Genomic DNA, 25,354 nt, shown 5'->3' with positions numbered 1-25,354 from the left:
AATTTATATTTTAACAATATCCCTAGGTGATACACATGCACACTAAGGTTTAGGAAGTGCTGCTCTAAACACTTGACATTGAAAGGTGGCATATGTGTTTATCACAAGTGTTAGATTGCTAGAACTAAAAAATAACGTTTAAGCTTGTGGTCTCTATTCTCTAGTGAAGACTGCTGAAAAATTTAAACAAGTAGTTTTTTAACTTCATAACTTCAGTCAAAATTGTGCTAGTTCCTATGAGGAACTCAGAAGAAGTGTACCACACAGTTCTGACATAAAATGATATACAATCTAGATGACTACAGAAGAATAATCAGAATATAATGAGCTGCTTAATTTTGACATGATTACTATAAACACAATGGGATATAAGAACAGGACAGATCACTGTGAGCTGAAAATATGACTTTGAGGGAGCAGAGGAAATCAGATACAGAGAGCACAATGAGAAAAGATATAAATGAGGGATGGAGTTGACAGAACCCTTTGAAAGACTAGCATAAGAGGTTTCACTTTATGAGGCTACTGGAAGCTACAGGAAGCCATTGGAAATCCCTGTAGTTCTTAATAAGCAATGACATGATAACAACCTGAATCTTAGAAAGATAAATAGAAAGAAAGAGTGTATTACTGTAAGGATGAATTTGAATCAGAAATATAGTCAAGAAATTGAGGCTCAGAGCTATATGTATCAATTTGGAACTCATCAGTGTGTAGATGTGGCTAAGATTTTAGAAGCGGATGAACACACCAAGCACTAGGAGAAAGGGGTAGAAAGCCACAAAAAGATGTCCAGTTCAGTTAACATTCAGTGAAAAACTATGTTCCCAGTATGAAACGATAATGAGAAAGACTTGGTCCTTGCTCTAAAGGAGCCAACTCAGTCATCGCTGGGTGGGGGCTTATGCAAGAGGAAAAGGCAACACAAGACAAAGACAAAACCAGAAAGAGACTGAAAGACTCACAATATCCAGAAAGTCAAGGGTGGAGGTAACTTAAAGGAGTGTCAGAGGCATGTAAATATCAAGGAAAATGAGAATTTGATATAAAATCAAATCTGATACATTTTGGGAATAAGTATATTTGTTTATGTTTTCAAATTCCTAAATTGTTATCTACTTTTCTAAGCCTCTAAATTTATATTCTAAACCTCAGGGGATGAAAGCATTCTAATATAAAATTGTTTGCTAAAACAGGCTTATTCAAAGAAGATACTCAGAGAATGCATATTCATTAGTGTGCCTTCCTTAAGCTCCAAAAATTATCCAGATAACACAAGACCAAAAACAAAAAATACCCTACAGGCAACTTGACATCCACTATGATTACTTGACTGTCAAATCCATTCTCAGGTATTTATTCTTTAAGAAACTTCAAATAATTCGTAAAGGAAGCCAAGACAAGTACCAACAGGAAAATGCAATGATGTAAAATATAAGCAAGAGCCTTGCTTCAGTTTAAACGGCTATAGATTTTACTATTCATTTTTTATATAACAGAACTAATATAAAATGGAAGATAGCCTATTTTCTTGACTTAGACTTAAATAACAAAATCACACACAAACTTCTAATAATATAAAAGTCATATCCAGAAAAAAATGCATTAATCATAGGTTAGTTTGCTGAAGGAAAAATATTTTGTTTATTCTTGTGTGACTTCTTTCTAAAGCTCACATTTTTTTTATTTAGAAATGTAATTCTGTGATCATTAATGTCTAAAATTTAAATATATAGGTAATTGAAATGCATTCAATGTAAGCAATTTTAAGGATTTTATCAGATATATAAAGCCTGGAGTTTACCAAAGCATATCATCAAAATAGCATTTCTAGAATTGAACATATATCTTTTTATTATCAAACCACAAAAAATGTATAACTCAATTATGGTTTAACGTGTTACATTTATATTCACCAAACCAAGTTAATAACAATAAAAATGGCTGACATTTATTGAACATTCACTTTATATCAAACGCTGTCTAAGCCTTTTATGTATATTTATCTTATTTAATCCTCAGAACTATTTCACAATTACTTTTCACATCTTATAGGTGAGAAAATGGAGGCACGAAAGTTTAAGAACTAGCCCATTACTTATAAATAATCAAAGTTAAGAATGAGTTAAGGAAATACCAAAACCTGGCAGAGACACAGTGAAAAAAGAAAACTTCAGGCCAATATTCCTGATTAACATAGACTCAAAAACCCTCAACAAAATACTAGCAAAGTGAATCTAGCAACACATCAAAAAACTAATCCACCACAATCAAGTAGACTTTATTTCTGGAATGATAGGTTAGTTCAACATACACAAATGAATAAATGTGATTCATCACATAAACAGAACTTTAAAACAAAAACCACATGATCATCTCAACAGACGCAGGAAAAAGTTTTTGATAAAATTCAACATCCCTTCATATTAAAAACCCTCTAAAAATTGGGCATCAGAGGAACATATGTCAAAATATTAATAGCCATCTATGATAAACCCAAAATCATTTCAAATGGGCAAAAGCTGGACCCAATCCCAGTGAGAAGTGGAACAAGACAAGGATGCCCACTGTCATCACTCTTATTCAACACAGTACTGGAAGTCTTAGCCAAAGCAATCAGGCAAAATAAAGAAAGGGCATTCAAATAAAAACAGGAAGTCAAAGTATCTCTCTTCACAGACAATATGATTCTACACCTGGAAAACCCCACAGCCTCTGCCCAAAGGCTCCTAGAACTGATAACTTCAGTAAAGTTTCAGGAGACAAAACCAATGTACAAAAATAAGCAGAATTTCTTTTCTTTTTTTTAAATTGTACTTTACATTCTGGGGTACATGTGCAGATCTTGCAGAATTGTTGCATAGGTACACACATGTTATGGTGGTTTGCTGTCTCCATCCCCCCATCACCTACATCAGGTATTTCTCCAAGTGTTATCCCTCCCCAACCTCCCTGTCCCCCGCTGTCCCTCCCCTGGCCCCCCACCCCCTAACACACCCCAGTGTGTGATGTTCCCCTCCCTGTGCCCATGTGTTCTCTTGTTCAACACTTGCCTATGAGTGAGAACATGCGGTGTTTGTTTTTCTGTTTGTGTGTCAGTTTGCTGAGAATGATTGTTTCTAGATTCATTTATGTGCCTACAAAGGACACAAACTCATCATTTTTTATGACCGCATAGTATTCCATGGTGTATATGTGCCACATTTTCTTTGTCCAGTCTATCATTGGGCATTTGGGTTGGTTCCAGGTCTTTGCTATTGTAAACAGTGCCACAATGAACATACATGAGCATGAGCCTATAATAGAACAATTTATAATACTTTGGGTATATACCCAGTTATGAGATTGCTAGATCAAATGGAATTTCTATTTCTAGATCCTTGATGAATCACCACACTGTCTTCCACAATGGTTGAACTAATTTACACTCCCACTAACAGTGTAAAAGTGTTCCTATTTCTCCATGTCCTCTCCAGCATCTGTTGCCTTCAGATTTTTTAATGATCGCCATTCTAACTGGTGTGAGATGGTATCTTAATGTGGTTTTGATTTGCATTTCTTTAATGACCAGTGATGATGAGCATTTTTTCATATGTTTGTTGGCCTCATATATGTCTTCTTTTGAAAAGTGTCTGTTCATATCCTTTGCCCAATTTTGAATGGGTTTGTTTTTTTCTTGTAAATCTGCTTTAGTTCTTTATAGATTACAGATATTAGCCCTTTGTCAGATGGGTAGATTGCAAAGTTTTTTCCCATTTTGTTGGTTGCCAGTTCACTCTAATGGATTGTTTCTTTTGTTGTGCAAAAAATCTTATGTTCAGTTACATTCCATTTGTCTTATTTTGGCTTTTGTTGCCATTGCTTTTGGTGTTTTAGTCATAAAGTCCTTGCCTATGCCTATGTCCTGAATGGTATTGCCTAGGTTTTCTTCTAGGGTCTTTATGGTGTTAGGGCTTATGTTTAAATCTTTAACCCATCTAGAGTTAATTTTAGTGTAAGTGTGAGAACGTGGTCCAGCTTCAGCTTCTGCACATGGCTAGCCAGTTTTCCCAACACCATTTATTATACAGGGAATTCTTTCACCATTTCTTGTTTTTGTCAGGTTTGTCAAAGATCAGATGGTTGTAGATGTGTGGCATTGCTTCTGAGACCTCTATTCTGTTCCATTGGTTTATATCTCTGTTCTGGTACCAGTACCATGCTGTTTTGATTACTGTAGCCTTGTAGTATAGTTTGAAGTCAGGTAGTGTGATGCCTCCAGCTTTGTTCTTTTTGCTTATATGGGCTCTTTTTTGGTTCCATATGAAGTTTAATGTGGTTTTTTCCAGTTCTGTGAAGAGGGTCATAGGCAGCTTGATGGGGATAGTGTTGAATCCATAAATTACTTTGGGAAGTTTGGCCATTTTCATCATATCGATTCTTCCTAACCATGAGCATGGAAGGTTTTTCCATCTGTTTGTGTCCTCTCTTATTTCCTTGAGCAGTGGTTTGTAGTTCTCCTTGACGAGGTACTTTACATCCTTTGCTAGTTATATTCCTAGGTATTTTAGTCTCTTTGTAGCAATTGTGAGTGGGAGTTCACCCATGATTTGGCTCTCTGTTAGTCTGTTATTGGTGTATAGGAATACGTGTGATTTCTGCACATTGATTTTATATCCTGAGACTTTGCTGAAGTTGCTTATCAGTTTAAGGAGATTTTGGGCTGAGATGATGGGGTCTTCTAAACACACCGTCATGTTGTCTGCAAAGAGAGACAATTTGACTTCCTCTTTTCCTAACTAAATACCCTTTATTTCTTTTTCTTGCCTAAAATTTAGCAGCATTTCATACACCAATAATATTCAAGCCGAGAGCAAAAGAATAAGATTGCAATTCCATTCACAATAGTCATATACACACAAAAAAATACCTAGGTATACAGCTAAACAGGAAAGTGAAAGATCTCTATAACAAGAATTACAAAACACTGCTGAAAGAAATCAAGATGACACAAAAAAATGAAAATACATTTCATGCTCATGGATAGGAAGAATCGAAATTGTTAAAATGGTCATACTTCCCAAAGCAATCTACAAATTCAATGCCATTCCTAACAAATTACCAATGTCATGTTTCAAAGAATTAGAAAAAAAAACTATTCTAAAATTCATATGGAATCCAAAAGGAGTTGTACTAACCAAAGCAATCCTAAGCAAAAAAAAAAAAAAAAAAAAAAAAAAAAAAAAAAAAAAAAAAAAAAAAAAAAAAAAAAAAAAAAAAAAAAAAAAAAAAAAAAAAAAAAAAAAAAAAAAAAAAAAAAAAAAAAAAACAAAGCTGGAAGCATCAAACTACCCAACTTCAAACTAAACTACGAGGCTACGACAACCAAAACAGCATGGTATTGGCACAAAAATGACATGATGAAAAAGGTTAGAGAACCCAGAAATACAGCCACGTATCTACAACCATCTGATCTTTGACATAATCAACAATAATAAGCAGTGAGGAAAGAACTCCCCATTCAACAAATGCTGCTGGGATAACTGGCTAGCCCTATGCAGAAGATTGAAACTGGAACATTTCCTTTCATTAAATACAAAAATCAACCAAACATGGATTAAAGACTTAAATGTAAGACCTAAGATCACAAAAATCCTAGAAGAAAACCTAGAGAATACTATTCTGGATGTAGGCCTTCTCAAAGATTTTATAACAAAGACACCTAAAAGCAATTGCAACAAAAACAAAAATTAACAAGTGGGGTCTAATCAAACTAAAGAGCTTCAGCACAGCCAAAGGAATATCAACAAAGTAAAGAGAAAACCTACGGAATGGGAGAAAATATTTGCAAATCATGCACCCTATAAATGCCTAATAACCAGAACGTCTAAGGGACTTAATAAGCACCAAACAACTTCATTAGAAATTGACAAAGGACATGAACAGACACATCTCAAAAGAATACATACCTGCAGCAATCAGCATATGAAAAAATGTTCAACATCATTAATCATTAGAGAAATGCAAATCAAAACCACTATGAGATATCATCTCACACCAGTCAAAATGGCTACTATTAAAAAGTAAAAAAACAACAGATGTTGGTAAAGTTGCAAAAAAAAAAAAAAAATGAAACACTTATACACTGCTGGTGAGAAGGTAAATTAGTTTAGGCACTGTAGAAAGCAGTGTGGCAATTTCAGAATTATCATTCAACCCAGAAATTCCATTATTGTGATGTACCCAAAGGAATATAAATTGTTCTACCATAAAGACATATGCACACATACATTTATTGCAGCACTATTCACAATAGCAAACACATGGAATCAACCTAGATGCCCATCAATAGTGGAATGCATAAAGAAAATGTGGTATATATACATCATGGAGTACCATGCAGCCCTAAGAAAGAAATGTCTTTTGCAGCAAAATGGATGCAGCTGGAGACCATTATCCTGTGAATTAACACAGGAACAGAAAACCAAATACCGCATGTTCTCACTTATAAGTGGGGGCTAAACATTGACTACATCTGGACACAAAGAGGGGAACAACAGACACTGGGGCCTACTTAAGGGTGGAGGGTGGGAGGTGGGTACCAGGATGATGAAATCCTTTGTACACCAAACCCCAGCAACATGTAATTTACCCACAATAACAAATCTTCACATGTACTCCCTGAACCTAAAATACAACTTGAAAATATATATTATTGTTTTATAGGTTTTATAAATAGCACATGAATTCGATGTATCAGGGACCAGCATACATGTTTTTACATTAAGTCTTTACACAAATGCAAATAAAAATGTCTAACTGCAACCTACCTTTATCAAAAATACCTGGCAATCACTGATATAGTCATATTCTAGTCCATCAAAAGAATAATAATGCCGGTCCCCATATATTGTGCACACTGCTGGGCATGGATAATATGTGCAATTGAACATTCCTCGTCGACAAACACTATTGAAAAATAACACAAGTTACCTTTCTAAAGAACTTGACCTTAACTGGTGATTTCAAGTGACAGTAATAACAGAATGTTTGTATTCAAGAGAATTCATGAGCAAATATTCCTTATGAATATTGCCAGTTCATTCTGATACCACCTCTTACATTGACAAAGAAGCCATATATTTATCACTTTGTTTAAATAAATTATCAGACACCAAAACCAACCCTAGGAATTGTGCATAGGTCACACAGAAAATAGATGATGGAATGAAAAACTGAACACAGATCTGCTGGTGGCTGAAGGAGCACAATGCCATCTCCCACACTTGAGTAAATTTAAATGTATTAGACATGACATTGCTCATGAATTTAGAACTTTTGTCCATATTTTAGAGAAATTATATTTCAAATTTTATTTTATGATATTCTTTTGACTTATCTCGAAACTTGAAACATTCCATTAAATATGGTCTTTTCTTTGTAATATTTAGCACTTTCTTATAAACATGATTTTTTCCCATTAAAATTTTAGGTTGTTGTATTTCACACTTTTCTTCTGAGCTGAACAAATATGCATAAAGATAATGATATGGTTCCCTGTAGATAGTAACTGTCCACCAACTCCTACAAGCCTTTAAAATCTTATTTGCTCAGGCTTGATTTACTTTTTGCTGATGTCAGTCTCATTAAATAAATACAAGATGATTGAAATTAACACAATTACTTAGGAAAATATTTGTGAAATAAATGGATCTCCTTACCAGGTGTAACATGGTGTAGCAATCACTTCTCCTGAGAGATACTCCCAGTCTTTCCAGATACATGGGCAGCTTTCCGGAACATAACACTTTCCTTTGTGCTCTGCCATTCTTCCAAATGAAGAAGTAAAATGCTATTTAGTATGAACTACCAATTTCAGTTTTAAAATATCAGTAACCTTAGCACATTAAAATGATCATCTATATTTATTAGACCTGTCTAAGACACTCTATCTGACCTGCCGAGGAGCTGAATCCAGTCTTCCTCCCTGTTTTTCCACGGAATACCTTACACATCACAGTACTAAATGCCAGGCAAATGACTAGATGTGGTATCTGTACCTTTCTGTTATTCACTAAGTGCATAAAAAGAAGACAGAAGCCTACATTTCTAATGTAGTGAGTCATTCCAGAAAAAAAAAAAATTGTAGAGGAAGTGAGAGTCCCTTTCTTTAATATCTGCTACTTAGAAGAGTCTGTGGGATTCAACAATTTTTTGATAAAATAGTAAATTATCAAATGGTTAACATTTTTATTACAAGATGTAGAGAGTATCAAAAGCTTCTTTCTGAGTGCTTAAAGTTGAAATCAGGAGAGTTTAGGTATGTGTGGAACTAAAAACATTATATTGTTTCACATTATTTCTTATTTACTTTTTATTTCACTCAAGGAGTGTTTAATAACTTGAATACTAGGAATTACAAGCAATTATCAAAAGCAGAAACTCATATTCATAAAACGTTATACATCATTTGAACTAAAAGACATTTACACTACTAAAATCAAACATGCATCACCTTCAAACATTCTTATATCATGATTTTTACATATTATATTAGTTAACACCATTCCTCATCACTACATAAATTTTATCATACAGTTGTACCATTCTTCTCGAATTTTTTTAATCTTTGTCTTCATTCTTTACATTATCCTTCTTGAGAACAGTGTGGATTTCATCCATTACCTTAGATACATTTCTGATTGTCTTATTCAGTTGGTTTTCAAATAGTAAATTCATGTTTTCTGAAATCTTTAAGTTTTCTTGTAACTGACTATGGTCCTTTTTAACTTCTCTGAGTTCACCAGAGAGGACTTTTGTTGGAATTCTCCAAATTTAATGTGGTTTTTTCATCTTCATCTGTTTTTTCCTCCCAGTGACTGCAGCTTCTTTTCTACCTCAGTGTTTCTTATTTATTTAATGTAATAACTTTTGAATGTTGGTTTCAAGTGTTATTTTCTTCTGGAAAGATTGTTTCCTGAAATAGTGTCTAAAAATGTCTATGACTATAAAACTTAAAATATACAAATGTTATATTTTAATATACAATTTAAATATAAACATAAAATTAAGTATAAAATTTTAATAGAAAAATTGAACTAATCTCAGAGAAGAATAAATTTTGGTGTGTTATTTAAATATTTGGAGGCCGGGCGCGGTGGCTCAAGCCTGTAATCCCAGCACTTTGGGAGGCCGAGGCGGGTGGATCACAAGGTCAAGAGATCGAGACCATCCTGGTCAATATGGTGAAACCCCGTCTCTACTAAAACTACAAAACATTAGCTGGGCATGGTGGTGTGTGCCTGTAATCCCAGCTACTCAGGAGGCTGAGGCAGGAGAATTGCCTGAACCCAGGAGACGGAGGTTGCAGTGAGCCGAGATCGCGCCATTGCACTCCAGCCTGGGTAACAAGAGCGAAACTCCATCTCAAAAAAAAAATAAAAAAAAAAATTTGGTATGAAGATTAAATATATATTACATATAATATCAAATCCTTTAATATAAATAAATATATATTTCAATATTCTTAAATTTTTTTCTAAAAGTTTTAATAAATAATAATTATATAGTATAATAATAAATAATTTTGTTAGTAATAAAATATAAATATAATTAAATATATAAAATAGCAATAAGGATAAAAATAACATTAAATTTTAAAATCTGTTGTAATTTAAATAATTTATTATGAATTAATCTATAATTTAATTTATATAAATAACAAACAATAAATTAATTAAAATAAAAATCTCCTAAAATAGATAAGATGTAAAACTTTTTTTACATTTTGCTTAAAATGTAAAAATTTAATATTATAAAAATTAACATGGAATTCACCCGAAGTTATTTCCTCTTCTCTAAAACAGAAATAATTCCTCATGTTGTTTTAGCACTCTGCTTTCTCTCTCATGACTCTTTGTACACAGTCTTGCAATTCCTTATTCAATGGACAGCATATGCTATCCACTACACTTTCAGCTTCACTCAAGAGGACCATAAATATCTTGTTAATGTTCATGTCACAATGCGTAGTGCATAGAAGACAACTGCTGAGTAAAGGTGAATAAAATTATTTATATAAATGATACATTATCTCATTTAGATTTCTTTCAGAACAACAATGCCCCAGATCTCTCACCTCGGCCCTCCCAAACTTCTAGTCACTCATCCTGGGCTTTGAATTTTTCTTCTGCCTGGAAAATTCTTTTCCCATGTTCTGTCTGGCAAACTTATCATTTAAGACTCAATTCGGTGTAATCTTTATGTCCCTAATTCCCTCACATACTCTGTATACTTCGTAATTTTATAAACTTTTATTGGAGGATTTATTTAGTAAACCATTAAATATTTCATTAAATATCTTATAATGATAAAAATAATAACAAAACTCATATTTTTGAATGCTTGCTATGGCAAGGCACTATTCTAACCATTTTAACTATGCCACTAACTGATCTTATCCTAGTGACAATCCCCTAAGGTAGATTATATTATTGTCTAATAAATGTATTTTACTACTCCCCATTCCTATAGCTTATCACAATGCCTCAAACATTAGATGCATCCTAAACTTTAATTGTTCAGTTGTTTAAGTGAGGGAAACCTCACCAAAATGAACCACAATTCTTATATCTCCAGACAAAGTCATGGTTTTAACTGACTTTGCTAATGACTGATGAGTTTTTCATAACTACTCAAAACTGGAAGAAGGAAAGGGAAAACTTTAAATCACTGTAAATTATACGTGTATTGCCAATTTGGTTCTAGACCACAGCAATAAAGTTAATATCATTAAAAAGCAAATCACACAGATTTGTTTCATTTCCTAGTGCATATAAAAGTTATATTTACATTATAGTCTATTAAATGCATAATAGCTTTATATCTAAAAATAAAAAAATAAAAAATACCTTAATTTAAAAATACTTTATTGCTAAAAAAAAAAAAGTTAATGATCATCTGAGCCTTCAGGGAATCATAATCTTTTTGCTGGAGGAGGGTTTTACTTCAATGTTGATGGCTGCTGACTGATCAGGGCGGTGGTTGCTGAAGGCTGGAGTGGCTGTGGCAATTTCTTGAAATAAGACACAGTGAAGTTTGCCACATTGATTGACTCTCCCTTTCACAAAAGGTTTTTCTGTATTATGCAATGCATTTGATAGTATTTTACCTAAAAATTTCTTTCAAAATTAGAGTCAGTCCTCTTAAACCCTATCACTGCTTTATTCAACTAAGTTTATGTAACATTCTGAATCCTTTATTATCATTCCAACAATGTTCACAGCATCTTCACCACGTATAGATCCCATCTCAAGAAACCACTTTTTTTGCTCATCTGTGAGAAGCAACTTTCAAGCAACATTCAAGTTTTATCATGAGATTGAAGTAAATCAGTCACATCTTCAAGATTCACTTCTAATCCTAGTTCCCTTGCTATTTCCTTCACATCTGCAATTACTTCCTCCACTGACGTCTCAAAACCATCAAAGTTATCCATGAGGGTTGGAATAAACATCTTTCAAACTCCTGTGCATGTTGATATTTTGACCTCTGCCCACGAATCACTAATGTTCTTAATGGTATTTAGAATAGTGAAAACTTTCCAAAATATTTTCAATTTTCTTTTCCCAGATCCATCAGAGAAATTACTATCTATGGCAGGTATAGCCCTGTGAAATGTATTTCTTAAATAATAAGATTTTAAAGTTGAAATTTCTCCTTGATCAATGGCTGCAGAATAAATGTGTTAGCAAGCATGAAAACAAAATTAATAGATACTCCTGCATCTCCACTGGAGCTCCCAGGTGACCAGGTGCACTGCCAATAAGTAGTAATATTTTTAAAGGAATCTTTTTTTTTCTAGGTATCAGGTCTCAACAGTGGACTTAAAATATTCAGTAAACCATGCTGTAAACAAACATGCTGACATCCAGGCTTTGTTGTTCCATTTACAGAGCACAGGTAGAGTAGATTTAGCATAATTCTTAAGGTCCCTATGATTTTTTAAATGGCAAATGAGCATTGACTTCAACTTAAAGCCACCATCTGCATTAGCCCCTAACAAGAGAGTCAGCCTGTCCGTGGAAGCTTTGAAGCCAAGCATTGCCTTCTCTCTAGCTATGAAAGTCCTAAATGGCACCTTATTCCTATATAAATCTGTTTCATCTACATTGAAAACATATTGTTTAGGGTAGCCACCTTCATCAGTTATCTTTGTTACATCCTCTGGATAATTGGCTACAGTTTCTCCATCAGCATTTGCACTTTTATGTTATGGAGATCATTTCTTTTCTTAAACCCCATGAGCCAACCTCTGTTGGCTTCAAACTTTTCTTCTACAGCTTTCTCACCTCTCCCAGCCATTATAGAATTGAAAGAGTTAAAATTTTGCTCTGGATTAAACCTTTGCATAAGGGAATGTTGCAGCTGGTTTGATCTATCCAGAAGACTTTATCCGTATCAGCGATAAGGCTGCTTTGTTTTATCATTTGTGAGTTCACTGGAATAGTAGCACTTTTCATTCCTTTCATGAACTTCTTTGCATTCACAATTTGGCTAACTGCTGCAAAAGAGCTAGCTTGTGGACTCTCTTAGCTTTCGATACGCCTTCCTCACTAAATCTAATCATTTCTAGCTTTCGATTTAAGGTGACAGATGTGTGACTCTTCCTTTCTCTTGAACTTTTGGTGGCCATTGGAGAGTTATTAATTGGCCTAATTTCAATATTGTTGTGTCTGAGGTAATAGAGAAACCAGAGAAGAGGGAGAGAGATGGGTAAATGGCCCATGCATGGAGCAATCGGAACACACACAACATTCATCAATTAATTTTTCCATCTTATATGGGCACAGTTTGTGGTACCCTGAAGTAATTACATAGTAATCAAAGTTCACTGTTTACAGATTACCATAACAGATATAATGATAATGAAAAAGTTCTGAAATCTCGCAAAAAAATTACCAAAATATGACACAGAGACACCAAGTAAGCACATGCTGTTGGAAAATGGCACCATCAGATTTGCTTGATGCAGGGTTGCCACAAACCTTCAATTTGTAAAAAAAGAAAAAACGCAACACTTTTGAAGTGCGATAAATCAAAACACGATGAAACAAGGTATGCCTGTATCTGCTTTAAGCAGGTTTGGGCAGTGGGATAAGAAACATTTACTGAGTACTTACTATATAACTGGTGTGCAGCATATACTCAGTCATCCAAGAAGTAAATATACTGTTATATCCGTTTTAAAAAGAGAAACTTGAGATTTCAAGTGGTGTAGTAACTTGCCATGAGGTACTTCAGCTAATAAGGAAGCCTAGCATAGAAGCCATTTCTATCTGACCTTTCCACTATACTACTTTCCATTTCTTCAACCCACAGTGATTTCTCAATTAGGGTTCTGTGGTCCTCTTATAGTCAATAAACTGCTGGTACTGTTAGAAGACACATGAAAACAAGTCACACTGGACTACTGTGCCAAAGTGAGCCACACAAGGTCACATGGAAGACATGGCAAATCATATTACCATAAACAATGTTGTAAGAGAAAGTTATCTTAACAAAATATTTCCAAATCTGTCAGATGCCTCGAAGTTAATTCCAACGACATTTATTTCAATACAGTCAGAGAAGGTAGGGTAGGAGGAAATCTCCTTAACATTTTGTAATGAGATTTAGCCAGTAAATAAATAAATCATTGTCCAACTAAACGTCAAAGGTGACAGTAAATACATTTTAAAAGATAATACCTTAAGCACAGCATATAAAACAAAATTAGGAAATGGCTTTAATTAGCCATGCAATCCCAAGAGTCACAATCAAATCAAATAAATCGAGCAATGTTGTGGGTTTTAATTATTCTACCATAATAAAGGTTTTATTTCCCTTCTCCTTTTTACTAAAATGTCTTCCTTGCTTATCTGCTCTATGGCCTAATTTCTACCTGTCTTTATTTTCCCAGGCACAGGCACTTGTTCTTTTGTGACCTTTTTTCTCTGCCTCCTATGCCCTTTCTTTCTAAAGAGATTAATACCACTCCCAACTTACTTGGCTCTTCAACCTATTCCAGATGGGGGCCATTTAGACAAACGTGATTCTCCTGGGAAACAAACCACAAGACCTCACTTTTCTTTGCTCCTGGTTTATATGAGCTGATCCCAGGAATCCCTTTGTGTGAACATGTTCATTAAGGAAGAATGGGTGACCTGTTTGCCTTAGATGGCACTCCCTCTGCACTGCCTCTATTTCAACCAGAAGAGGGAGGGGCAGGGAGGGCAGATTATATGTGCGCCTGTGAGGAAGCCAATAGCTACCAGATTCTGTGTTTGTCTTTCACACGTACTAGGTATTTCTGCAATGGAAGACCATTTATGAAGATAAGAGTAAAAAATGCTGCCACAAAATAGTGGCTCATATTTATTAAATACACACACACACACACACACACACCCACACACACACACACACACACACACACCACATCTCACAATGCCTAACTCAGGCTTAAAAGGAACTTGCAGAAGAATCACTTCACTAACAGCATCAGAGCTGGGATTTGAGCAGTGATGTGTCTGAAGCCAGACCTCCTACTCTTACCCATGCCCTTTGTTGCCTTGATACGCTATTTTCTTTAAAATAAAACAGTTGGCATCACTAGTACAACTTTACATCAACACCAGTAACTGCACAATACAATATTTTACAATGTATTTGAAGAGTGTTTTGAATGAAGAGTGCTTGTGTCACTTTCCCAAAATTGCAGTTTAATCAGGGGAGAAATTCCAAGTTCATCCAGAAATGAGTTTTCGACTCAATTCAGTATATTACATTAATAATATTTTACCATGTTACATGAGCCAAGCAAAATAATTACAATAGTCTAGCTACCAACCCAGTTAACCACTAGTCAGAACAACAATTCTGGCTATTTCTGTAAATAATATTTTCAAGAGCTTTTGTGCTTTCAGTCAAAACCTGAATGTTCTGTATTATGAAGAAGAGGCTTACCCTGGTGCACAAACACAGCCACTTATACAGGGTGAGGATGGGGCACAAGTGAAGTTCATGGCTAGGTTTGCACAGGTAGTCTCACAGTTAATACCACCGGCTGGCAATTCAGGGTCAGGAAACCTGCAGTCGAAATATTCTTTTCCCGCTGGGCAGACGTGAACTTCAGATATAAGCACAGACAAAATGTCCTTAACTTGTATCTGCTCCATAGACAGATAATCATACTGGCATGTACTTGTCATCAAAACAAAATTCACCATAAAATATTTTAAGAATTATGATTAGATAATGCTCTTACTCTTGATTTTTAGTTGATGAGGTTATAAATATTCCCTAGCCAAATTCCCTTTAGTCACTAAATAGGTTTATTCCAAACCTAATTAGAGTTTGAAAATGTTAGCTGCCTTCCATAAGACAGTAACTAATTAGAATATAATTTTCTGAAGTCAAGAAACAGGATATTTTTATTAATTCATACATACATAATCAATTTTTAAAAATATATTATCAATTTTTATGCACAACATAAAAGCATTGTGACTTTTTAAAAGCCACAATGAACACATGATTCTTCTAAATCTTGCTTCAACTCGAGTCATTGTTTATATCAGCTCTCACTATACCACAGAAGTGCAGAGGTAGACATAATCATAGTCAAGACAGGGGCTCCATATTCTTCTAGAAAGCTTCTGGGCTTTTACAGATCAAATACATTTCCTCATGTGGGGCCAGAGGGATCAAATCTTGTGGGTTCCTCTGTGAGAAGGCTAGCCACCTGGGCTTCCCTTCATTGACCGTGAGTCACCCTGAATCAAATGGGACAGAGTCAGGATGGCTACTGAGTGTGTGTGGTCCATAAACATGTCTTGCAAAGAAACCCTAGGCTTGTCTGAATCCTTGTAAAGTAAATTCAGGACACATACTTCAAAGCTCTTTAATAATAATGTATACCAGGCCATTCAAATATAGAACAAAGCAGTAATAGCTCATAATTACTTTTATCAGCCTACACTCTTCCTGCCCATTAAAATCTATGAAAGCAAGTGTTGTTTATTATGTGCCTAGAATTTGCCCATGGTAACTAGGAATTTGAGGCTCTTTATATGATGAAAATAAATAATATATAGGATGCTAATATATAAGATCTTCGGAAAGATATTTAAGTATAAAATGACATTCTGAAGGGATGACAGTAGATGTCATTTTACATGCCATGTTAAATTTATTGCTACTAGTCCCAGAGTCTTGCAACTCCCAATGCAGCCCAGGAACCGGAAGTATTAATGTTACCTTGGCCACTGATAGAAATGTAGGATCTCAGGTGTCACCCCTGACCTAATGAAGCAGAATCTGCACTTTAACAAGATCCCCACATGTGCACACTAAAATCTGAGAAGTGATGGTCTAGAGTAGAGTTTCCCAATTTCTTTCCCACAAATGGGTTACAGCAGGTGCCTAGATACATATCCCTAAAGTCCTTGAGGTGTCTGAGGTGCTCTTGTGGAAGGCAGCATCTCTAGGGTTGATTTGCTCCACCCCTTAACTGACTTACATGTTCAAAGAAGACTATCCTTAAAATACTACAATTTTCAAGGTAGATAAAGTTGAGAAGCCCTGGAATGCCATGCATTCCCAAGGCTATAACCATGCACATTGGGAAGGAGGGCTGTGAATGACTGACAACATCTGCCAGGAGTGGAGGCGGAATCAGAGTGCATCCTCCTTCAGGAAAACGTCTTTTGAGATCTTACCAGCAGAGGGCGTTGCTAATTCATCACATTGCACAGTCCCATTTGAACACTGGCTAGAAGTAAATAAATAGTTAATTTATGGAATCAAATCTGGTTTGTTTGTTTTTCTCCTGAATTTCAACAACAATCTAATGTACAAGAATTGATTGAGTATATTATACAAATGTTATTTTTCCCACAAATTTTCTTTACAAGTTTTTAGCTTAGGTCCGATTTCAGGAGCACTATTTCAACACAACACGTTTTTATCAAACACCTATAAGTGTAGAGCATTGGAATAGGCATGGGAGATATGAACACCAAAATTCATAGTCTTTACCATAATTTGTCTCGTATGAGGGGAAGGAGCACAAATAAATAATGCATGCAGAGTGACACATGTAACATAGAAATATGTTAACAGATAGAAGTAAAACAAAGAAAAATGTTTTTAAAATCTGTTGGCAACCAACATCAGGTAGTCAAAGGAAGTAAAGTCTAAACAGTTTTGAAGAGTGGATGGAGGTCATGGCACACCTAAGGTAGAAAGGCTGTAATGTGTTACACATTCAGTGGAAACACACAAACCACGAAGAAGTAAAACAGCATTCTACATGGCAAAGGGCAATGCAGGAAGGGACAGGCAGTGAGAATGGCAAAAGAGGCAGAGGCTAGCTCCTAGAAGATGCTAAGTAAGATTTTGCCCCTGAGGTGAGCCATTGAAGACCTTAACCAGACAAGTGATACGGTTGCTTTGAATCATTCTGGCAGTGGCATTGAAGATAGGGTGGAGTCACAGCTTCCTTGCAACTTAGATTCTAAAGTCAGGGTAAAAGGCAAGAGCCACATATAGGCAAGATTAACCTTGACAATCCCTGAAGATAACATGACAGGAAACAACACATCAGTTCTCAATAACTCCAATACAGTTTTCCTTCAGCTTTGGACCTGATTACATGTCCTATATTTAAGCCCAGATGAAGAAGCTGACTCACATGTACAGGCCACATCACATGAAAAATATACTATGCACACTTGAACACTAGAATGACACTCAGAGTGTAATTCACCACTGAGTCACCTCTGATCGAATTTGCTCACACTTTGAATGGCACAGAAGAACTGACACAGACAGGTCTCAGATCACACATCCAGGTCTTCCATATCATACTTATTCTGGGACAAAGGCTTTTAAAAAGGAATAGCAAACAAAGTCACTATATTAAGTGAATTTTTCTTTTTCTCATTGAGGAGGGATGGTTACTTTGTTTTTGCTAAGTTTACATAGATTAATTATATTAAATCCAAAAAGATATGACACCTCGGCAGAACGAAAGAGGGGAAACTCTAGAGGCAAGAACCCCAGAGAGGAAGGTCCAGGGAAGAGAGAGTGAGACACACTAATTGCCAAAGCAATGAAGATAGAAAGGAAGAAATGACTTTTGACTACACGTAGAAAGTAAAACCAAGTAAAATCCAAGGTTGTTAGGTATTTATTGATTAGGTGTTTTGAGAAGGAGGAAAGAGTGAAAAATGACTCCTAGAGCTCTGGCTTGGAAATCTGTGTGAATAGTAATACTGCCTACCACAGAAAGATCCAAGAGCTAGTTGCCATTGTGTCTTGATGTGGAGTGAGAGGAAGAGAGGTAGAGATAAAGATAAAGGTAAATTGAGCATAATCTATATTCTGCTGTAAATACAAAATCAGCTGCAGAGCAAAGTAGGCAGGAGACAAGCACTGCAGAGCCAGGTTGACTGGGATTAACTCCCAGCTTTAGTATCAGGTTCCTTAGCCACCTGTATCCCATTTTCTTCACCTGTAAATGAGGATAAAGCAACATCGCCTATCACTTAGGGTTATGGTAATAAGTAAGTATTTTAATAATAAATATTAAACACTTAGAATGGTGCCAGCACAAAAGAAGGCACACAGTAATTGTTAGATATTATTATTATTATTGTTATTATTATTATCTACTATCTATTATTATCTGCGGGCACCTATGGGGCAACTACAAAAGGGAGGTTAGGAATTACATGTAAGTATGGACTGCTGCATGGACGTGCCTAGATTTTCAACAGAAAAGTTACAACCAGAGTGAGTGTTATCCTATGATTAAGTGTTATCTTTCTAGTATTGATGGCCCTGGGGAGGAGGCACACTTACTCTTATGCAGGACATTTTTCAAATCTATTTTGAAATGCTTTTTTTGAGCTCACTCAGCAATCCTATAATATTTAAACACCTACTTCACCCCTAACTTCTAAGAACCAAAAATGATCAGCCTCTCATTTCACTGTGAGATACTTAAATTCATAACTCCCTTCTGCAGTTATGAGTACAAAACTTGGTTATTTCACTTTGAAATGTCATATATGCATGCATTATGTATATATGTGTTTGTACATATGTATACAATCATATATATGATTATAACATACTTAAAGATTACATTGTTACCTTTATTTTTTAATTACAGAGGTCATATTTCAACTTATGGTTTGGGTTAAGAAATTATATTAACACATACATCATTTGTGAAATATAATCCCCATCATCAAAACCTACCATAAGCCTGAGGGTGTGGGGATGAGCTCTCCAGGTTGATAAATACTGCCCCTATAATGACACCGGCAGTGGAATCTATAAGAAAAAAAAAGTAAATTAAATGGGATATAATTTTTTTCAAAAGCCACTAAAATTCAGTCTGATCCTGTGCTCTCCATTGGTCACTGTAAGGCACACTCTGAGGTCTGCATGATTCTCCGAGACTACATGCAGTCCTGTTACACAAATGGCAGAGCTGCTTAGACATGAAGTTTTGTATGGCTTCAGGTTTTGTTTTCTAAAATACAACTCACAAAACAATGTTGTTTTTTTACTCACAAGAAAAATCACTGAATGCAATTCAGAGAAACATAACTGATATATCATTTAGCACTATGTATAAGACAAAAAGCTTTACTTCGTGTGTAAATTGAGAAATTTGTGAGTGCTATGATATTAAAGTCCTGTTACTGAAGTTTGCCATGTGACAATGAAACATAAACCTTGTTATTAATTTGACTGTGGTAAAAACAAGCAGGAATACACTTCAAGATCAACCATCAGAGATTCCTTCACTCTTTCTGTAGCTATTGATGAACATGTACAGGGTTAAAAAAAAAAAAAAAAGTAAAGACAGTAAGAAATATTTTTTCAAAAACTTCCCTGAAAGCTCATTTAGCCCATAAGAAGAAAAAGCAATTAAAACAGGTTGCTGCCAACCTGTTTCTGTGACTTACATGGGTACACAAAAGCTAAGAGTATCTTCATAGAATTTGCCTTCTGGACAGTTACAGCCTTCAGCACAGTCATCATTGCACTGCTCCGGGGAGGAGACAGAAATGCAGGAACGGAGGCAGAATGAGGAACAGTGATGGTACAGCATGCCCTTCTGGCACACCACAGCTAAGGACAAAAGAGCATTGTTTGAGAAAGATTTCCACGGCACATAGAAACATTTTATGCCTGCTTAGAAGTCTATGATAGAAAATGAAAGCTGGTCCATTACAAGCCAAGGAATTGGGAGTAGCTTAACTTGGATGCTCAAAGAGCAATATCCTCAGTTGAAATGAAAGACTAAAGCAGGGGTTGGAAATCTCTTTCTGCAAAAGGCCAAATGGTAAATATTTTCAGCTTTGCAGATCACACAGTCCCTGTAACAACTACTCAACTCTGCCCTTGTAGCACAGAAGCAGCCATAGGTGACACACACACAAATGGACATGACTGTATTTCAATAAATTTTATTCACAGAAATGCAGGAGACCCAATGGTTGAAGTTTGCCAACACCCAGACTGGAAGGAATTGGCTCATAGTATAGGCAGATGATAGAAAAAGTTCTCTAACTGCTGGGTCTGTGATTTAAAAGTTACCTCTAATAAATCAAAATCCAAGACTGACATCCTGCACAGATTTGGCACATGAGTGTACATTACTTTTATATTTACATTATTTTTATCTTAGAAAGCCAAAATTGAGCAGTTAACATCAATACCAGCCAATGATATCCCTGGAATAACTGGAAAAAGCTTTGTGAACCTACTGAGGGAGTGAGGAGGTGGAGAGAGTGATGCCCCAAGACAGCGGTGGAGGAGGTGCTGGTAAAAATTAGCTAACAAAAAAATTATAAAACATACAAGGAAACAATCTACCATGAACAAAAATGGCAGACAAGATAAGTGTGAAAATTAAAGCCCCAACAATTTGATAATAACTGCCTGTTGCATAACATCTATTTAAGTAGAAATCAACTATATTACCATATTCCACAATCTTTTTAAATACTTTCCAATATTTAGGTATGATATTTCCATGATAAGAATTTTTCAAATGTTTTAAATTATTTCTGTTGCGTATTTCAAAACAGTTACAGTAATTTCATTTATTACAAAACTAGTCAAAAATTATTGGTCTTATCCAACATATCTCCCATCTTAAGAAATTAAATATTTCATTTGTTTTTCATGTTTGTACATTATGAAAATATTTCAAGTAACTTACATGCAATATTGACACTTCATTTAAAAAATAAAAACAGTCATTATAAACACAGAGGTCTCTAAGGTATTATCTGATAGCCTTTAGCTGTGCCATTGTACTCACCACAGAAAGAAATCTGAGCTCTGAAATCAATGGGAACACCACGCTGGCCGCAGAGGTAGGCGTAATGGGCAAGAGCATTGCACAGGCAGGAGCTTCCACACTTGCACGCATCATGGCGGCATAGCTGATAGTACAGCCCAGGGCTAATATAGATGTGGCAAGGAGCAAAGAGGTCCTGGTGGATGACATCACAGTGTGCTGCATACCCAACTAACAGACAAAGAGCCCCATTAGCATCTTATTTAACAGGTCAGATCTTAGCCTTAAGTATCAAGTTCCAGAATACCAAAGCATTTTGCTTTCTTAGAAATACACTGTAGTGCATATTACTTTTAGTACAAGAGTGAACAATTTCACCTTATACAGTGTTTGTTTTTTATCATATTGGTAACAGCACTTAATCCATATTCAACAGTCTTTTAGGGATAAAAAATAGTGTATTGTTCCTGAATAACATGAGTAACAGAAGGATTAATAGATGCAGTGGCCTCAGTCATCCCATTACATGAGGATCATCTAAGAAACCTACTATAAAGAATTGGGGAGTATTGGGAGGCTTATTTCCAAACATCCACACATAATAAAGTGGTTCCAGATTGTGGATGTTATGGCAACTCTGTGTAATACACAATTGTCTAGGAAGAATGGAGAATCATCTCATTTCAACGGAGTCTCTGAAATGAATGGTAATGTGTCCGATGCCACATAGTCATTGAACTCAATGTCAATGTGTTCATTGTATAGTGCTTACATATATATTCTTAATGTGCAATGCATAGTGTACAATGTCCAGCAGATATTAGGAGCTCAACAATGTTTGATAAATAAATCTAAAAATCCATGAATAAATGAATAATTAATAGAAATTCGGGATTGGGGTATATGATAAGGGCCATAAGATATAACTATAAAATCACCTGGGAGGGGAGGGCATCTGTGTAATCATTTCTTGAAACTTGTTGATTTTTCCCTTGAGAATGACTGATCAGATATAATCCTTTATATAAGTAACCAAGTTTGACAAAACAATTGGATTCCATCTTTCTAAAAGAGGGTGGGTTTGTAGTTTCTTGATGTAGTGGACCTAGTTTGCATTGGTTTCCTAACAGGTAAAATTAATCAATCTTTCATTGTCATTGTCTTTGAGAGACCAGATAAGCTGCTGGAGATCAGTTTTTTCAATACTAAGGAATTACACAGAACTTACTTTGTTGAGTACATTACATACATTTATTATTGATAAGGAAACATAATTGCTCAAGTATGATATTTTTGCATTCAGTATGTATATGTATATAAAAACAAATGACTGAAGCTATAGGAGTATAGTGCTTACATATATATTCTTAATGCCAAGGATCCTGAAAGAGCAAAGTAATACACCAAAGAGGCCTAATAATTTGTAGACCAAAGTATATTCCCACTGACATTAAGTTAAGGGTAACTAAAGAAGATCTTCATGAAAAAATATCCTTTAGAATCTAGATCAAAATTATTGACTTTTGTTTATTTATTTTCCTTTCTTTGGAAATCTTCCTGAATTTACCCATTTGAAATTTTTTTTAATTACAGCTGATGGCAAAGCTAAATAGAAAAAGCTAATATTAAATATACATATATGAACGTATATAGCATGTGTGTGGTTTAGGATGCATGTGGGGAATTTAGTGTGGGTAGTTCACATTATTATTTTCAAAGTAAAGGCAAATATCTCAAAATATAAATAGCCTATATAACCAGTTCAATATTTCAATTTCCATTATAAGATCATCACATATATATAGAAGACATGGGGCATGGGGAGAAAAGTGATAGAAAATAGAGCAAAATGGTGTATAATAAAGGAGATAACTAAAGAAATGATCACAGGGAAACTGATTTATCAATTGAGCTCTACTTCAACTTTCACGTTATTAAAAAATAAAGTTACTGCAATATTGAGGAGGACACCAAGAAAGAAACAAACCAAACAAGAGTAGTCGAAGGAGGAGGCGTAAATTAGTTGAAAGTTGGGGACAGAATAGAGGAAGGTATTGTTAAATGGGAGTGAGATTAAAAGTAATCATTCATGAAACTAAAAAACTTTAGTCTTTTCCTGTTATTACCGATAAGAAAAATGATCAAAGAGGTTAACAATCTTCTTCAAGTTTAAAAGCTGACTTAGATTTTAAAAAAGAAAAAAAGCACCAAGAGCAAGACTATCTTGTGCTTTTTCCAGTATATCAGAATTCTATGTTAATACTAAAAACAATATGTCAATCAGACCAATCCTCCCAACAACAACCACACAATCCGTAAACTGTGCTGGCTTCTTATGAATGCTTAACCAATATGAGTAATATATTTTTAAAAAACTACATCAAAATACTGAACTAGCCAAGATGATTAAAGAAAAAAATAAGTTATAAGAATATTTAAGCATGTATATTAATTTTTTCACTATTACATATGTATGTCTTGTATTTATCTTGTATCTAAATATATACATGTATATCTTTTTTATTGTGAAGTGAACTAGGTTTTAACATGATTTGCTGGGGCTTTAGTTTTTAAAAAAAGGCAACCAAAAATTGTTAGCATGTGAGTTGTCCTATCATTGCAAATTGGAACTCTGGAGCATGCTCATCTCAAATTGTTGCTGACTCAAAGGCACAAAGCCTTTCTCTTTGGATCACTGGCTTCCTGCTTATAAATATATGCTATGAGTAGGGACTTGTAATGAGATGGTAATAACTGACATTGAACATCTCGGGACTATCACCGCATTCTCAGAGGATCCCTACAGGCTTTTCTTTAGCATTTAAAGGCTCTAAAAACTCCCAAACGCTAGTCCATAGAGATTTCTTTTTTTTTTTTTTTTTGTACTTTAGATTCTGGGGTACATGTGCAGATCATGCAGGATTGTTGCATAGGGACACATATGGCAATGTGGTTTGCTGCCTCCATACCCCCATCACCTACGTTTGGCATTTCTCCCCACGTTATCCCTCCCCAACCTCTCCACCTCCCCCTACTGTTCCCTCTCTTCCCCCCCGCACCAACAGACTCCAGTGTTTGATGCTCCCCTCCCGTCCACAGGGATTTCTAGAGACCTAAGAGAAGAAAAATTATGAATGCAAAGTAGAAAATAAAAGTTTAGAAACAGGGATTTCTGAACACCTAAAACAAGAAAATTTATGAATACAAAGTAGAAAATAAAAGTCATTATCAAGTTTTAAAAAAATATATAGATTACATGAAAAGGCATATGTGAAGGCACAAATCATATTAAGTAAAGAAAAATACATGAGGAATGACACTGATTTTACCATAATGGAGAAAATCAGAATTTAAAATAAGTATCTAATTTTACAAAATTATAGTAATACATAGAACTTTTCCCTAAGTTTACATGCAGAAAAGAAGACTTACTGTTTTGTTGATTGATGTTACAGGGATCCACCATTGGGACATGAACAGGTGCAAAACAAGTAGAAGAAACTCTCCACGCATTTGCATGAAGTTGTGGTGTACCTTCTATCATTCCCGATGGAGAACTAGAAAGCAAAGATAATGCTTATCTTCGTGTATCTCTCATTCATTTGTTCGTATCCTTCAAATACTTATATAAGAGAATACTATTTTTCACAATGCCCAAGGAAATCTTAGAGCTTGAAATTTTCTTCTACCAGTTTAAAAAAAGTACAATGGCAGTAAGCTTCCCATTGTGACATTTTACAATGTACCAAATTGTAGATATACATGATTTTACTTAATCTTCATCTCAGCCTTATAAGAAAAACATCATTTATCCCCATTTTACAGAGAAAGCAAACCAGAAGCTCAGAGAAATGTTAAATTACACTAAGCTGATAAGTATCAAAGCCACGATTCAAACCCAGTTCTCCCTGACTGAACCATACACACACAACCAAAACTTTAGCATGTGTGTGGTTTAGGGTACATGTGGGAAACTTAGTGTGGGGTAGTTCACATGATTCTTTTCAA

General features: G+C 35.1%; 1 protein-coding gene across 1 annotated transcript in view; it reads right to left on the bottom strand.

Moving 5' to 3' along the window:
- OTOGL (otogelin like) overlaps positions 1-25,354 on the bottom strand; it is a 202,897-nt gene that overhangs the window by 107,484 nt on the left and 70,059 nt on the right. The window contains exons 20-27 of the mRNA XM_017543473.2: positions 24,779-24,903; positions 21,368-21,577; positions 20,004-20,169; positions 19,288-19,362; positions 16,740-16,792; positions 14,986-15,148; positions 7,701-7,808; positions 6,810-6,948 (exon numbers count right to left, since the gene is read on the bottom strand). Coding sequence (XP_017398962.1) covers positions 6,810-6,948; positions 7,701-7,808; positions 14,986-15,148; positions 16,740-16,792; positions 19,288-19,362; positions 20,004-20,169; positions 21,368-21,577; positions 24,779-24,903 — 1,039 coding nt within the window. The remainder of the gene's footprint in view (positions 1-6,809; positions 6,949-7,700; positions 7,809-14,985; positions 15,149-16,739; positions 16,793-19,287; positions 19,363-20,003; positions 20,170-21,367; positions 21,578-24,778; positions 24,904-25,354) is intronic.

Source organism: Cebus imitator, unplaced genomic scaffold, assembly GCF_001604975.1.
Source record: "Cebus imitator isolate Cc_AM_T3 unplaced genomic scaffold, Cebus_imitator-1.0 Scaffold156, whole genome shotgun sequence".
Taxonomy (NCBI): Eukaryota; Metazoa; Chordata; class Mammalia; order Primates; family Cebidae; genus Cebus; species Cebus imitator.
This window is presented reverse-complemented; position numbering and strand designations above follow the sequence as displayed.